This window comes from Zootoca vivipara, chromosome 15 (assembly GCF_963506605.1).
Source record: "Zootoca vivipara chromosome 15, rZooViv1.1, whole genome shotgun sequence".
In the NCBI taxonomy this organism is placed as follows: Eukaryota; Metazoa; Chordata; class Lepidosauria; order Squamata; family Lacertidae; genus Zootoca; species Zootoca vivipara.
Window position 1 is genome coordinate 2,864,593 of NC_083290.1, and position 17,650 is coordinate 2,882,242.

At 49.2% G+C, this 17,650-nt stretch overlaps 1 protein-coding gene across 2 annotated transcripts in view; it reads left to right on the top strand.

Annotated features, from left to right (window-relative positions):
• The window catches only part of PIGL (phosphatidylinositol glycan anchor biosynthesis class L), a 40,697-nt gene that overhangs the window by 19,507 nt on the left and 3,540 nt on the right, over positions 1–17,650 (top strand). For both annotated transcript variants that reach the window (XM_060283067.1, XM_060283068.1), the window contains exons 3-6: positions 2,936–3,026; positions 7,976–8,043; positions 12,815–12,846; positions 17,336–17,469. In XM_060283067.1, the coding sequence (XP_060139050.1) occupies positions 2,936–3,026; positions 7,976–8,043; positions 12,815–12,846; positions 17,336–17,469 (325 nt within the window). The remainder of the gene's footprint in view (positions 1–2,935; positions 3,027–7,975; positions 8,044–12,814; positions 12,847–17,335; positions 17,470–17,650) is intronic.

The window sequence follows — 17,650 nt, forward strand, 5'->3', positions numbered from 1 at the left end:
CTGCCTCGGGATAGGGAAAACTTAAAGCTGGAAGTGGCCCTTCCAGCCACTGTGGTTCTGAATTAACAGGAACTTAGGAAGCTGCCTTCTTTCGAGCCAGACCACTGTTCCATCGGGCTCAGTACTGTCCACACTGGCTGGCAGCAGCTCTCCAGGTGGGGGACATTCAGCAGTCCTACCTGTCGGACGGAGATGGTGCCAGGGATTGGGGCTTTCTGCAGGCAATGCAGGTGGTCTACCGCTGAGCCAGATCCTTTCCCCAAAGGGAAAAAGCTCTTTGCACAAAGGTGCGCCTGTGCCTCAAGCTCTGTATTGTCCACACTGACTGGCAGCAGCTCTCTGGGTTTTCGGAAAGGGGTCCTTCTCAGTTCTTCAAGGGGAGGACGAGAAGCAGGGGCAGGGCAGTGGATGTGTGTGTCAGAGGGGGGAAGAACCCATCCACTGGCTTCAGGGAACATCACATCCTGCTTGCTCCCTCGTCTCCCTGCCTGTGACCTTGAACACCCAAACAGCTGAGCTAACCCACAAATCCCTCGAGAGGACCAGAGAAGTTAAATCTGGTTCAGGCCGGCTGCACAGCTGGGACATTCAAAGCATGCCTTGGATCAGGCCCAGCCCATGGGTTTTTTTGTGTGTGTGCTTTACTTTTACTAAACAGCTGTGCTGTTTCCCCTGTATTCTCCAACTCCCAACAGTGGAGAGAGAATCATACAGTCAAACCTTGGTTCTCGAACGGCTCCGTTTTCAAACGTTTCGGCTCCCGAACGCCAAAAGCTCAGAAGTAAAATGCTCCGGTTTTTAAACATTTTATGGAACCTGGACATCCGACGCAGCTTCCGCTTGGGTGCAAGAAGCTCTTGCAACCAATCTGGAGCCGCGCCTCTGTTGTCAAAATGTTTTGGAAGTCGAACGGTCTTCTGGAACGGATTACCTTCAACAACCAAGGTTTGACTGTAGGGTAGGAAGGGACCCTGAGGATCATCTAGTCCAACCCCATGCAATGCAGGTAACTATATATGCAGCTGTCCCATGTGGGGATCGAACCTTCAACCTTGGCGTTCTTAACACGACGCTCTAACCAGCCAGCTGTGGCCATCTTGGCTACAAGTTGCCGCCATTGGTAGCCTCCTCCACAAATTTATCTAATCCTCTTTTAAACCCATCCAGCGTGAAGGCTATCGCTGCCCTGCGGCTGGGGAAGGGGTTTGGAGCGTTCCCAGGAGAGTTGAGTCGGGGGCCAGATAGAGAGGTTCAGAGGGCCGCATTCAGACCCCGGTTCTCCACCCCCTGTTTTGAGAAAAGATAGGATCCCGTGGATTCTACATTTTTAATTTTCACCAAAGGGCATGTTGTGGGCTAACCGGCTATAACTTCTCAGCGTGATTAACCCACTTTCTGCCCCTTCCCCAAATCACTCAGGTGAGTTTTTGCAGCCCTTGCTCTTAGGAGGCAATTCTGGCTCGCCGCCAATACATCGCCGGGCTCCCAGGGATTTCGGCCCACCGCCTCCAGCTGTCTGTTTCCACTGAACTTGACTGACCTTCATCTGCTGCATCGAGTCAAAACCTGCCCAGCAGCATATTAGAGGCCCTGCCAGGGCTGCATCAAAGAGGGGAGGAACCTCGGGCGTCTGGGCCAAATCCAGCCTGCCAGACATCTCATACCCTCCAGCGCTTTGAGGCCAAAATCAGAGACGCCATCTTCCCACTTTTTATTGCAAGAGCATGGTGGCCATTTGGGTTGCCGTGACCTCACATGATTTTACGCTACAGTTTCTCCCCCCAAAAAACACTTTTTGGGGGGGAATTGTGCCACAAAATCACAGCAACCAAAATGGCCGCTGTTATCTCACAATGAAAAATGGGGTGTCCCATTTTTTTCCGGGACGCTTGCTGGGTATGTATGGCATCTCTGTTTGGCCCTACCAATCCTCTCAGGTGCTAAGATCAGCAGAGGGTGCCCTCTTGGTTGTTCCTCTGCCCTCAGAAGCTGGGGGTGGCAATGGCCTGGAAGAGGGCCTTCTCTGTAGTGGCTCCTAAGCTGTGAGACTCCCTCCCCACACAGGTGTGTCTGGCGCCTTCATTATACACCTTCCGGAGGATGCTGCGGACACATCTCTCTATCCCGGCCTTTGGCACCTGAGATGTATGTTTTTAACACCCACCTTACTCATACCCTACAAGTGCCCTGGTTTTCCTGCGGCATTCCCGGAATTGCAGAAGCCATCCCAGCTTCTGATTTGATCCCGGAATGTCCCGTTCCTCCCTTCCTATGCCGTTGCCAAATTCGGGGAGGAGGATGAGTTGGTGCTTGCTGCAGCGATGGCACTTACAGAGGTGCTGTGCTCTTGTGTGAGTCAACTGGCTCCCCCGAGTGCACGGCCCCAAAAAACACACCCCAGTTTTCATCAGAGGAATTTGGAGGGTATGCTGTGATTGTAGATTGTTTTAAACTATGCAGTGTTTGTGTAAGTTAGAATATTTTTAGTGAAAATTAAGAGGCTAAGGGGAATAATTAGAGGAATAAGAAGTATATTATGCGATATTATTGTAAGATTTAAATTGATGGTTTTGGAATCATTTAATTATGAAAATTGCCAATATGGGATAAAATTAGACTCTGGAAGGGAGGAACGGGGAAGTCAATGTTATGACAGAGTTATTATTATAAGATTGATTTTTTGCTTGTTGTTTTTTCTTTTTTTCTCTTTTTGTAATTTTCTTTTTTCTTTTTCTGTTTTTTTATTATGTCCTTTATATAGAATATCATGATGTAATATGATGATGTGAACGAAATCTTATGTTGAAAATACCAATAAATATATATTTTTAAAAAATTAAACTATGCATAGTGTTGTGTTCTTCTTCTTCTTCTTCTTCTTCTTATTATTATTATTATTATTATTATTTAATGTGTTTCTCCTTCTTCTTTGTAGGGATCTTCCAGACCACCCATCTGTCGAGTGGGACACACAGCTGCTCTCCGCTCTGATCCTTAAACATGTCAAGACCAACCAGATCAACCTGGTAAGGTGTCGCCTTGAGTATTCCTTTCCAGTGTGGGTGGGGCAGGTCACTCCAGATGCTGTCAGGTTCAAACTCCCAGCACTCAGCCCGGCCAGTGGTGGTCAAGCCCAGTAACATCTGGAGGGCTCCTCCCCAATCTTAGAGCCAGTATTGTCCTACTGTGTACATGAGATTCAGGTAGGTAGATTCAGTGTTGGTCTGACGCAGTCAAAAAAAATTGTCCAGTAGCACCTTAGAGAGCCAGTGTGGTGTAGTGGTTAAGAGCGGTAGACTCGTAATCTGGGGAACCGGGTTTGTGTCTCCACTCCTCCACATGCGGCTGCTGGGTGACCTTGGGCTAGTCACACTTCTTTGAAGTCTCTCGGCCTCACTCACCTCACAGAGTGTTTGTTGTGGGGGAGGAAGGGAAAGGAGAATGTTAGCCGCTTTGAGACTCCTTCGGGTAGTGATAAAGCGGGATATCAAATCCAAAATCATCTTCTTAGAGACCAACTAGGTTTGTTCTGGTTATAAGCTTCCGTGTGCATATACACATCTTCAGATACTCAGACGCACACAAAAGCTTATACCCAGAACAAACCTAGTTGGCCTCTAAGGTGCTACTGGAGAATCTTTGTGTGTACATGAGACAGAGCAATGTCTCCTTGTAGATAAGGGATGGGGGAACCTGGGACCCTCCAGATGTTGCTGGACTCCAACCCCCATGAGTCAGCAGGGCCAAAGTTCAGGGATGATGGGAGTTGGAGTCCAGCAAGCTCTCATGGGCCACAGGCCCCTCCTGTCTGATCGTAGAACCAGCATCCCCTGATATTGACCCCAGGCAACTGTCTTTGCTGCACACTTTTTGGTGCCTCCTTGGAACACTTTTTGTCTATTCAAATGTGTAGAAGTCATTGCGTGTTTTATATTCCTTTTGGCTACTGTGGATTGTAATAGTCTTTTGAAAATATTTAACTGTTTTTTTAATCATCAAGAGTTTTCTTGTTTCAATTTATGTTTTTGTAAACCGCTTAGAGGTTTTCCTACTATCAAGCAGTATGTAAATTTCATTAAATAAACAAAGGAAGACCTCAATCCCTCCGCTGGCACCGTTACCACACAGTCCTGGCTTGACACACTGTGCGGAAGCTTCCGCGGGGCACTAGGTAAAAGGTAAAGGTGCCCCTGACCATCAGGTCCAGTCGTGTCCGACTCAGGGGTTGCGGCGCTCATCTCGCTCTATAGGCCGAGGGAGCCGGCGTTTGTCTGCAAACAGCTTCTGGGTCATGTGGCCAGCATGACTAAGCTGCTTCTGGTGAACCAGAGCAGCACACGGAAATGCCGTTTACCTTCCCATCAGAGCGGTCCCTATTTATCTACTTGCACTTTGATGTGCTTTCGAACTGCTAGGTGGGCAGGAGCAGGGACCGAGCAACAGGAGCTCACCCCGTTGCAGGGATTCGAACCGCCGACCTTCTGATCAGCAAGCCCTAGACTCTGTGGTTTAACCCACAGCGCCACCTGGGTCCCCTTCCGCAGGGCATTAGTTGATGCCAAAGTGTATTGAAGTGCATGCCATAGCGATCTCTGCAGCACCCAGGGGGTGGCACTGTCCCCTTCGCTCTGAGGAACCCCCAGTCAAAAACAAGGGTGGGCAACTGCTCTCAATTTCAGCTGCGAAACTGAGAAGCTGGGTGGGTGCACTCTGCGGCCCCTATCCACGCGCCGACCCGAGCAGAATTCACGAGCGCAAACGCTGCTTATCCAGCCCTCTCAGGACAGAGGATCGAGGCGAGGTCAGCTGAGGTGGAAATAGCTTGTGGTGAGCTGGAGGGGGAGATTCCTTAGCCTCCCTTACATGATAAGTCTCGCAGATCAGGGAAATCTCTTGTTGACTGAATTCCTCCACCATCTGCTAATAGCCAGAGCATCTTACAGCCCCAGCAGATTCTGAGATGAGAAGAGGAATCTGCACAAGCGTTGCCTCATCTGCCTTTCTCCTCCCCACTCCAGTGGGGCCATCATTACTTATTCCCTCAGAGGCCCAAAGCCTTGCCTGGGGAACCGCACGGCCGTCCTTCGTTCAAGCGCAACACCAGATAATGCAAAAGCAGAAGAAATCTCAAATTTTACACAGTCCGAGCCAGAAGCAGGCGAATGGGTGTTTTTGGATGGGCAAAGGAAGTTGCCTCGTGCCGAATGAGACCGTTCAGAAGGCCTTAAAAGTAAGAACATACGCAGAGGCTGTTGCATCAGCTCAGTGGCCCATCTGGTCCAATATCCTATCCTCACAGGGGCCAATCAGATTCCCCGATGGGAAACCCACAAGCAGGCCCCGAGCACAAGAACATTCTCCCCTCCTGCGGTTTCCAGCAGTTGTTATCCAGAAGCATTGCTATCTCCAGCCGTGGTGGCAGAACACAGCCATCCTGGCTAGCAGCCGTCGATAGCCCTCTCCTCCTTCATGGATTTACCCCATCCTCTTTTAAACCCATCCAAGTCAGCAGCTATCACTGCCTCCTGTGGGAGGGAGTTCCACAGATTAACATTGCACTCCACAAACAAGTCCTTTCTTTTATCTGCCCTGCATCTCTCGACTGTCAGCTCCACTGGATCCCCCACAAGTTTTGTGTCATGAGAGAAGCCAACCAAATTTGTTTTATTCGGCCTGCTCCCTCGCTTTTTGGAGGCTGGAGTCCCGCAGACCATTTCTTCGCTCTAGATAGAACCTGCTCCTCTGGGCCACAAGGCTCCTCGCAGTATCTAAACCCCGACCCCAATGCTCGTTGGAATCCTGGTCGCTTCATTTGTGAGTTTGGACCTACCCCACCAAAAAGTGGGCGAAGCCGTGCCCAATCCCCATTTTGGTCCGCCACCTTGAATCAAAATGGCACCCGACACCCAAGCATTGGCAGAGACCACCCCCCTCATCTTGAGAGTTTGGTGGCGATATCTCCAGAGGAGGCCATAGCGGATGGTGTTGTTTTGACGCCTGCCGCCCTTGGCCTCCCGTTTAAAAAGGACGGGCAAGCTATCAACTTCATAAATAGATTGACAAGAAAGATTTTTCAAATGCTCGAATGTGGGGGTGAGGCACTGTGCTGAGATTGGGTTTGTGCCAGGCAAGAGCAGGAAGGGGCGCTCTCAAAAGCCAGCCACACCTCTCCCTCTGGGCTTGCTCTGCTCTGTCTGCTCCCCTGCCTCTTTGCAGAGCTGTGTGTGTGTGTGTACCCCTTCCTGGCAGCAGGGTGGAGACCTAGCCGGTGGGGGGGGGCCAGGCAGCAAAGCCTTTGATCCTCCCTCCCTGCCCTTTCCCGTACTCTCTCGGGCGGCCATGCCTCTTCTTGTGCAACCAGGGTGGTGCCTGCGCCAGGGCAAAGCTGCTCTCCGTCACCCAAGGAGTCAAACCGGACCAGCAAGGAAGGAGGGAGGTGCCCTTCTTCTTCCTTTCCTTCTCAGGAGCTGGGATACGTCAGTCGGTAGAGCACAAGGTGCTTAATCTCAGGGTCCTGGGTTCGAGTCCCACGCTGGGCAAAAAAATATTCCTGCACTGCAAGGGGTTGGACTTGATGACCCTCGTGGCCCCTTCCAACTCTGCGGCTCTGTGATTCTGTGAAGTGTACCGTGTCTTCCCCTGCCAGCCAATGAGTGGTCCAGCGCCCTTGGCCACCCCTCTCTGACACATAACGCATCAGGGCAAATTTCCTCAATTTTCATTTTCTCAAGTTTGTCCCTTTTCCATATCTGTGTTTTAAAAACTTAAGGGTAGCGGGGAAAGTCCCAGAACGTAACAGACGACTTAGAGGGGCTAAATCCAAAACCTTGTCAGTTATTGAATTTGTATTTTATTTTTTGCAGTTCTTCCCTCCAGATCTGCACCGTCCATTGGATGATTAGGTGTAAACAAAGCTTTAAAACTTATCAATCACCTCTTTTGGTCTTCTAGATTGCTCTCTTTACGTATTTTGCATCCTCGGGTTGCTTCAATCCCTTTATTTTTCCTAAGCGCCTACAAGTTCGCCAGGGCTAAGTTCACAGTCAAGATGTGCTATGTATGTTCTGTTTGTTACACACTTGAGAAAATGTCAGTAGAAATCATTACTTTCTGTGGCTTGCTCTGGTTAGAACTCAGAAAGTAAGAAGAGGCTGGCCAGCATCCCGTTCTCGCAGAGGCCAAACTGATGTCCCACAGGGGAGCCCACAAGGAGGGCCTGAGTTCAAGAACAACTCTCCTCGCTTGCAATTTCCAGCAGCTGGTATTCAGAGGAAGGCTGCCTCCTGACCATGGAGGGGCAACCTGGCCATTGTGGCTACTAGCCACCTATTGTAGAGCTCATGAATTCACCTAAACCTCTTTTAAAGCCATCCATGTTGCTGGCCATCATTATATTCTGCGGCAGCAAGTTCCATAGTTTAACAGCATACCGCGTGAAGAAGCTCTTTTATCCTATTGTATGTGCTGCTTTGCAGGGCTTTCTCCTCCAACACAGGTTACAAACCTTTAAATAAACTGAATTGGGATTCAGGGTCCAAAGACCTGACACCCTGAAATCGGATCCTTCAGGGCATATAGTTTCCAAACACTCCGTGCCCAAATCACAGCCGTCTTTATTTTATTATCTGTCTGACTGCCTCAGTGGGAGAAAAAGGAAACTGGACCCAATCCACCGCAAAGACCATCTCTATCAGGGTGGCTCTCCAGTTCTTGAACTGTTTCCAGAACAGCTGGTGGAGTAGTATAAGAACTAATTTTTCACCTGACGGATCGGTGCCCAAGTTCGCTGCTGCTTCTTTTTTCCTCCTCTGCCCTCCCCATCGCCCTTTCCTCTTCTGCCATGTATTTTAGACTGCAGGCTTGTATATAAGGAATGTCTTGTATCGGTTGACTGTATGTAAGCGACCCCGGAAGTATTGGAATATATATATATCCTTCCTTCCTTTCTCTCCTTTTCTCTTCCTTCCCCGCGCAGGTAGTGACCTTTGACGCGAGAGGAGTGAGCGGTCACCTGAACCACAAATGCCTTTACACTGCTGTCAGGTACAGTCTTCCTATCATTCGGCAAGCAAGGGTGGTGCATTTTGGGGACACTTAAGACCCTCCCATCTACCCAAGACCTTGGACAGTCTCAGCTGCTGGCATTAAGGGCCGGTCCAATTCATTCCATGGGCCGTGTCCCTCCTGGTCTGACACCTCACAGAGCCACGGCGAGCCACGGTAGACAACAGTGAGCTAGATGGGCCCAGGGATCTGACTCGTTTTGAGGCAGTTTCCTAATTATATTACCTCTCTATTAATTACCACCTGGACAAGAAACCTGCTTTCTAGGGGGGAAGCCACTGATGAGAGGCAGAACATCTGCTTTGCATAGATAGATAGATGATAGATAGATAGATAGATAGATAGATAGATAGATAGATAGATAGAGTGGTACCTCGACTTACGAACGACAACCGAATTTTTCGACTTACAAGTGGGGCAAATGGCCGCACGCTTACGAATTTCTCGACATCCGAACGTAAACCACGGCGGTTTTAGATAGGGTTTTTGTCGACTTAAGAATTTTTAGATGGGGTTGCTTCGACTTACGATTTTCCCCATTTCCAATGCATTCCTTTGGGAAATCGCGTTTCCAATGGCTTACAAATTTCCGACTTACAAATTTTTCGACCTACGAAGGTGCCTTCGGAACGGATTAAATTCGTAAGTCGAGGCACCACTGTAGATGGATAGATATCCCTGACCAATCTTCCCCCCCTTTCAAAGTTCGCTCACCCCCTCACCTATCAACCACAGCTCACCCCCAAAGCCCCGTCCACTTTTGAAGCAGCGGGGAGGTGCGTCATGCCCTGGGAAGAGGCTCCAGCTTTCCTGGGACAGCCTGCCATTGTTCCGCCTGCTGCAATACGTGACGACGGCATACATTCTTATGTCTATAGGCAGATATACAAAGGGAAAGAGAGTAGAGGGGAGGGGAGTGTCTGTGTCTGTCTGTGAAAGTCCCCTGTTTATAGCATTCCCTGGATCAGGAAATGCTGCCCCAGCTTCACTTTGCACACACACACACACACACACACACACACACACACACACACACCACTCCAGCCGCAGCCGAGTCCGAACTCTAAAAACAAACATTCCCAAAATGGCAACGCTGCAGAGCTAAATTGCCGGCAACCTCTCCCCTCTTTGGCCCAGCTCCAGCCCCAGCCACTCTTGTCTTTCAGGGACTACGAGGACGAGGGATGGGGGGGGGAGTGGAAAAGGACTAAAGCTCTCTCCCCCTCTCCCCCCTGCCCTCCCCTCTCGTCTATGTCTGCAAAACCTGTCCATTCCCATCTATAGTCTTAAAAGGACAGGGTGGACGCAGTGAGGAAGGGTCTCTCTGCATTCTCTCCCCCCCCCCCCCCCGCACTCACTCTCTCACTGGCTGAAAAGCAGCTGTGATCCTGCCCTGCGGCTCCTCTGCCAGGCAGCCTCTCTGAATTAGCTGCCACAAGAACCTCCGATACTGCCTTAACAGGCCGGGTGGCCAGGTCTAGCCCAGTGCAGTCGACACTGACAGGCAGCGGCTCTCCAGGGTTTCATGCAGCTTGACGATGCTGTGGGGGGGAGGGGAGGTTTCAAACTCGGGACCTCCTGCATGCAAAGCAGTAGCTCCACGAATGTGCCACAACCCTGAGAAACAAAACAAGATTCCAGACCTCATGGTTCTCAGTTCGTAGGGACTTCAGGAGCTGCCTTATACAGAGCCACAGAGGCGTGCCTAGGGTCCCTTGTGCCCTTGGCAAAGAGCTGCATTCGCACACACACACACCGGGCTGCAAAAAAATCTCTTTACCGTAAGAACCACATTATAAATTACAACTTTTTATGCAAACCAAGTGCTGTTTATTTCACTTACAAGAGGTTTCTCACCCGCCCTCCAGCCTGAGGGCCCCAGGGTGGGTTGCAATTAAGCAAAGGGGGAAACGGCAACAAGCCCCTATCTGCCCCTGGCTTCCCTCCTCACCCGGTGCCACACCATTTTGAAGCACTGCAATAAGGATTTCTTTCCATTATTGCACAGGGTTCGGTACCTCTCTGGGTCTCTCCCCCCCCCCTGCCTGCCTAATCACACCCCACCCTTTTTGGCTGCAAGGGACAACGCACGGGGTAACTTTGCGAAAGGCAAGCAGAGAAGAGCAGCTGTGAGGTCCCTGCCACTGCTGCCCCCTACTGGCCTTCCATAGAGCAGAACAACACAAAAAGAGCTGGATGAGGCCAAGGGGGGCACCACCTGGTATTCTAGCATCCTAGTCTCCTAGTGGCCAGCCAGGTGCCCCTATAGCAGTGATGGCAAACCTATGACATGCGTGTCAGACGTGACACGCAGAGCCCTCACTGCTGGCACGGCCCCCACTGGCCCATTTGTTGTTGTTGTTTCCCCCCCCCCATTTGTTCTCTACAGCTGTTAAAACCCGGATCCTTTTTTGTTGTTGTTGTTGCTGCTGCTGGTAGTCAGAGTTTGGTTTTTTAACCCTTTCTCGAGCTGTTTTTTTCTGGCGCTTTGGCAGACTATTATTGGGTGTGACAACGTTTGTTTTTTAACCCGTTCTGTGCTGGGTTTTTTGGTGCTTTGGCAGACTATGTTGGTGCTGCATGTTAGAACCAGCGAAGGTATTATTCGTCATTTATTTCTGTTCTCTTCCCCCCCCCAAAAAAAGTGCAGCAGCTTTGGGGCACCCCCCCAAAAGCAAAGCAATTTTGCACACCACCACCCCCCAAAAAAAACCTCCAGAACTTTGATCAGCAGCTCCCCCTCAAAAGCTCAACAACTCTGGGCACTTTGTTTTAAATAAGGAGTTTTTGGTTTGGTTTGGTTTGGTTAAATAATTAGTTTTTTGTTTATTAAATACAGTTATATATTACAATTATAAATTTTTGTTATTTAAACTATAAATACCGCGAAATTATGGTGTTTTTTTCTCCAAGTGACACACCACCCGAGTTATGCTCGGTTTTTTGGCAAATTTTGACACACCAAGCTCAAAAGGTTGCCCATCACTGCCCTATAGGAAACCTGCAAGCGGGACCTTTCCAGCAATTGACACGCAGAAACATCGCTGCCTCTAACTGTGGAGGCAGAGCTGCTTCTTCTACTACTTCTTCTTCCATAAGATTGTCTTCCATAAACACGGTTTTAACAATGGGTCCGTAAGTGACTGTGGAGGCCAATTCTGGATCCACACGTCCTTCCACAGTGGGGACATTGGTTTCCAGGCGGGAGTTGATCACGGTGTGGATTTGCCAAGCGTGCCTTCCTCTTAGCACGTTTCTCCCTTGCGTCCTGAGTTCGAGTGTCTTCAAAGCCCGTGACACCTTTGGTAAAGGCTGTTCTCCAACTGGAGCACTCGCAGGCCAGTGTTTCCCAGTTGTCAGTGTTTATACTACATTTTTTAACGTTTGCCTTCTTGAGACAGTCTTTAAACCTCTTTTGTTGACCACCAGCATTACGCTTTCCATTTTTAAGTTCGGAATAGAGTAGTTGCTTTGGAAGACGATCATCAGGCCACCCGCACAACATGACCAGTCCAACAAAGTGGAGGCAGAGCGCAGCCCTCCTGGCTAGGAGCCACCCATCGCCCTCTCCTCCTGCACGAATTTGCCTCATCCTCTATTAAAGCCATCCAGGTTGGCGGCCATCACTGCCTCCAGTGGGGGGGGGAGTTCCACAGTGTAACTAGACATGAATACGGGCTTTCTTTTATCTTCCAAAATTCACCACATTGAATGGATTCAGGATGAGCTCTGTGTTTGTGTCTGTAAGAAGCTGCTTTGGATCATAGAGCTGGAGAGCTGAAGGGCTGCTTTCTGTGGCATTTGTATCCCTCCCTCCTTCGAAGGAGTTTGAGGCATGTGTGTTTTCCTCACGTTTCGTCCTCACAACAGCCCTGTGAGGTAGGCTTGCCCGCTGCGCGTTGCCTGGCCCAGCAATCTTGACTGCTGAGGGGGGAATCAAAAGGAGAAGAATCACTGGCCCTGCTTTACACCCAACATAATTTTCCTTGGCTCGAAACGTTTCCCTTGAACTTTGATCGCGGCTCCTGTTCGTCTGGACGGCGCGCAGAGAACGAAATGCATAGAAACTAACCTACTGTACAAAAATTTACATTGGTTGCTCCACCCACTTTTGCCCCTGGCCCTGCCCACCAGCGTCATGTGGCCCTCGGGGAGGTTTCCCAGAAGGAAAGTCGGCCCTCGGGTTGGAAAAAGCCTCCCCAACCCACCACAGATTTTAAAAAACAAAACAGTTTGATTGACGCTGAGGTCCAGCTCCAAGGAGGGCCTTCTGGCGGTTCCCTCGTTGCGAAAAGCCAAGTTGCAGGGAACCAGGCAGAGGGCCTTCTCGGTGGTGGCGCCCGCCCTGTGGAATGCCCTCCCACCAGATGTCAAAGAGAAAAAAATCTACCAGACTTTTAGAAGACATCTGAAGGCAGCCCTGCTTAGGGAGGCTTTTAATGCTTAATCGATTATTTTATTTTATTTTTCTGTTGGAAGCGGCCCAGAGTGGCTGGGGAAACCCAACCAGATGGGCAGGGTATAAATAATAAATTATTATTATTATTATTATTATTATTATTATTATTATTATTATTATTATTATGCAGGTCAATCAGATTAACCATTTGTTGACAAACCGTTGTCACTGACAGATTTTAAGTTTTAGTCCTCCAAGAGGGCTGCATTGCTTGAGGAGGGAGACTTTGAAGGTAGCTGGATTTAACCCCACATGTTGTTGACTCACCCCTGTTCTGTTTGTATTTTGCAGGCGCCTGCATTCCGAGAAGAAGTTTCCAGAAGGTGTTTATCATTGCTTATTTATTATTTATTATCAGGGGGGATATTCCCTATAATTTTAAACATTTCCTGCCCTTTGGTGACATTCCAAATGGCACCTGCGCCACCTCGCCTAACAGCAGAGCCTGCTAGGGGTAGGGGAGATTCGGCCTGTCTGTGAAAGTGCCGCCTGGGGTCAGGTGGGAACCCTGACCCCCACCGGCATCCCCTCCGAAACCAAGGGCTCCCCCCAGCGTTGCTTCCCCCCCCCAACTCCTCTGATTTACGTCACCCTCTTCCCTGACCCACAATCGCCCAAGGCCCAGGGAACGCCCGCCTGGCTGCTTTAGGCTAAGCTGCTTCCAAATATAGCTGCCGTTCCCGGCAGAACTTAATTTGATCTGGCAGGCATGAGAGGCTGTCACATTAGGAGGGCTTAAGTGGGGGCCTCGGAGGGGGGGGGAGGACAGCAGTGACGTCAGGGCCTGGAAGGCAGACGACCCAAAGCGTGTCTGTCCACAGGAACCACCTGCTCCTGTGGCTTCCTGCAAATCCCAAAATCCACCTGAGCCGTGGGCTGCAGAAAGGAGTGCTTGCTATTTTCCGAAACGCCTCTTGCTTTTTGTTCTTTGGCTTCCCGGCTCGCTCCACAAGCAGAAGGGACACACACACACAACACACAAAAATATTCCCTTTCTCTCTCATCAGTTCCGCCCCCCCTGCAATTCCAACTCCTGTCACTCACCCCCCCAAATCTAACTTGCACACCCCATATTTGAGAACTTAGAGCAGCGGTAACAAGCCTTTTTCAGCCCGAGGGCCACATTCCCTCCCAACAAACCTTCTGAGGGCCACATGCCGGTGGTGGGCGGGGCCAGATGTAAATGTGGGCGGAGCAAGGAATGTCAATCTGACTTTTGTGCAGGAGGCACATTTACCCTCCCAAGTCAGGCAGAAACTCTGAAGGAGGTGGCAAAGCAGGGATGGCAAGGGGGCCTGGCCTGGGGAGAGCCCCAAGGTCCACATAGAGAGGGATGCAGGGCTACATTTGGATCCTGGGTCCTGAGGGTCCCCATCCCTGTCTTAATGGGCTAAGGCAGGTCCCCCCCCCAAAAAAAAGTTACGAGAGTAATTAAGAAACAGTCCCTTTGAAACAATACAACGGGCCATGTGTTAAGAATCAGCTTAACACAGAATCCAGGGCCTTCTTAGAAGCCAGTCAAGGAGGAGCCCTTTGTGGGGCCACCACCCCACGCACGAAAAAGACCCCGTCCCTCGTGCCCCAAAATGCAGTACTGTGTGTCCAGATGGCTGGACCATGGCTTGGGCTTCTGATGCTGGTCTTGAGACCCGGGGAGGTTCACCTAGGTCTGGATGCCACACAGCTCTTATCAGAGTAGACCTCTTGGAATGAATGGACCAAAGTTAGTCGTATCCATGGGTTTCAATGTGTCTGCTCTGAGCAGGATTAGCATTGGGTGCAACCCTGGGGTGTTTCAGATAGCCTGACCCCAGAGCTATTAAGTCCTGAATGCCGTTTATGCCGGGCCAAGTTCAAGGTATATAAAGCCCTTGACAGCTTGGGACCAGTTTACCTGCAAGATCGCCTTACCCAATCTAGCCCACTCAATACTTTGATCTGCAGAATGGGCGCAGTTACAAGTGCCATATACAGTGGTACCTCTACTTACGAATTTAATGCATTCCAAACGCATATTTGTAAGTAGAAAAAAATTGTAAGTCGAATCCCATAGGAATGCATTGGGAGAAAAAATTCGTAAGTAGAAAAAATCCTATCTAAACAGCATCCAGGATGGCGGACGGAGCTCCATTCGTAAGTAGAAACATTTGTAAGTAGAGTTATTCGTAAGTAGAGGTACCACTGTAATGCCCATTCCACATTTGTAAGAAATGGGCCTTTTAGTGTGGCAGCGCCTGCACTTTGGAACTCCCTGCCTTTTGATAATCAACCGGGCGCCTTCGCTGTACCCTTTTCGGCACCTGCCAAAAATGTCGTCGTTTTGGTCGATGCCTATCCAGACACATAGAATGTGTTTTAATGTGGCTTTTAGCTTATCGCCGAGTTTAATTATTTTTCTGAAGGTTTCAAACAGCTTGGGGGGGGGGGGTGTTTCACAAATCCTTTTTGTAAACCGCTTCGAGGTTTTCTGTACAGCCAAGCAGTCTATAAGACAGATAAAACAATGTTGCATTTGCAGAGAACGTCGCAGCAGCAAAGAGAAAATCTTACATCACTCCAGTATGGGTGGCCTGGCAGCCACAGGCAGGGGTATTCTGGGGAGGGTGAGGGTGAGGATGTCCCTATTCATCCTAGCGAAAGCAGTGCAGGCAATGTCGTGGTTGTGCTGAGAAGAACAACCAAGAGCTTGCAAATCACCTCCCAGAGTCAGATTTGGCCAGGTTCAGGGTCAGACAGCGCCATCTATTGGGAATGTCCTTTTATGACACGCCATGGGATGCATCATCCCAAGCAGAGATGTGAAGGCCGGGGAAACACACACACACACACACCCCGGAAAAAATCAGGGAAAAACCGTTTTTTAACTGAAGCGTACTCAACCTGAAGCCTACTTAACCCGAAGTATGAGTGTAATTGGTTCCGGAAGTCCGTACTTAACCTGAAGCGTACTTAACCTGAAGCGACCTTTCCCATTCAAAGTAATGGAAAGTAGATTAATCCGTTCCAGACAGGTCCACAGAGTACTTAAACTGAAAATACTCAAACCGAAGCGTACTTAAACCGAGGTATGACTGTATTCTAATTTCTGTGAGGACAAGCAAGTCCAAGTGTGCATGCACACGAAAGCTCATACCAAAATAAAAACTTAGTTGGTCTTTAAGGTGCTACTGAAGGAATTTTTTTATTTTTCTCCAATGCAAGAACAAGATACATTTCTTCCTTTAGGAGGTGCTGTTGTCACCTGTCAGAGGTGCTGATGTGGCTACTCTAGAGTAACGACTCCTCGCAGCATAGTCCTTTTAGACTTTTATTAAGTGCTGATTATTTACAGTGCTCAGAGCGATCTATATACATGCTTACGGTGAGGTGTCAGTACCTCCGAATGGAGATTGGCGCGTTTTCTTCCAGCAAAGAAGCTTTGGGAGACCCAGCCTCTTCCCCCTACGTTTTCGGCGCAATTCCGGAGTTGGGGGAATTGGCCTTCCCCCCGGGCTCCCCCCTTCCTTTCCCACCTGGGTCATGGGCTCCGCAACCTTGCCTGAGCCTCGGACACCACTTCCTGATTCTCCGCTGGAGGCGGAGCTCTCCCTGCTCTCCCCAGCGCTTGGGGACGGGCTGGAACTTAAGATGGGAGGGACTTCCCTGTATCCCTTGTCCCTCACATCCCCAGAAAAGAAAAAGGTTTCAGTTTTGTTTTTGCACGCGTGTGGTATTGCATTGGATCTGTTCCTCTTCACTAGGCCTCAAAGCACGGGAAGATCATTACAGCTCAGAAGATGATTCTGATTAAATTTCATGCCCATTCATTGAAACTTAGTCCCAATTCCTTCTTCCGTTCTTTTTATGAGAATGTTGTTTTTTTAAATACAGTACTGTGAAGAGGAAATATGAATAATTGTTACTTCTAGATTTTTAAAAATTGTTTTGTGGAGTTTTTTTTGTTCCACATATACTAGTAAACAGTTCAGGAGATTGTTGCTCCGTTTGTTACAAATACAAATAAATATTATTTTAAAAGTAAATTCTGTTTGTAATAATTGTTTGTATATTTTTAATATGCTAGTTGTGATAATTTTATGCCCATTAAAATTAGTTATGTTTTATGTTTCTAAAGTAACAGAATGACTTTCAACTTGGAAAAGAAAAAAGAAGTGCTAATGGGGGTTTTTCTGAGCTTCAAAATTTCTGGAATTTTTACATCTCTAATCCCAAGGGAGCAGCGATGCTGGCGGCCTAGAGCGGCCTCTGCTGACCTGGCGCCCTCCAGCTGCCTTGGACTACAGCTCCCATCAGCCCCAGCCGCCTTGGGAGTTGTAGTCCAAAGCGCCTGGAGCTTGGCGAAGGCTTGACTTGGAGAGCAGCTCACAAACCTGTGTGTCTGGTTCTGGTGGGTTTGGGGCGGAGGGACTGGCTTCTCCCACCCTTCTCATCCCCCACGCCAGCTGCTTTCTCTGGCCCTCAAGAGCCTTGCCCACACCCTCTCACTATAACATAAAACAAAGCCATAGAATCAATCATGAAGTTGGAAGGAACCATCTAGTCGAACGCCCTGCAATGCAGGAATCTCATCCAGGACAGATGCATCCAGCGAAGGTGTCCCTACACGTAGAATGTGCTTTAATACTATTCACTACCCCATCTAAGGCTAAAATCTCCTGCCCACTTAACCTGGTAGGAAGCCCCACCTGAACACCATTGAACTTACTGCCAAGGAAACACAGGTTGGGTTGCACTGTAAAAGGTAAGACAGCGCAGAAAGCTAGCTGGATCTCATTGGCTCTTTATTCTCTGTTTCCCCCTCCCCCCCCCCAGGTTGCCAAGTCCTCACTCTGGAGACGGTGAACCTTTTCCGCAAGTATATCTCCATCCTAGATGCCCCCATCAGTTACCTCCGGAGCCCAGATGTCCTGGTCGTGTTGGCAAGAAAAGATGCAGACTTAGCCAAGGTGAGAGCCATGCGATAAAAACTGAAAAAACTAAGAACAACTGAGAGAGTGAGCTACTTAGAGATAAATCAAACCGAAAGATTTAACTAAGAGATGCAGAAGGCTTTCTGGCAGAGCCTTATATACAAGAAGCAGAGCCCACACCTGTGGGCAATCAACAGAAATCATCTGCACCTGTTTC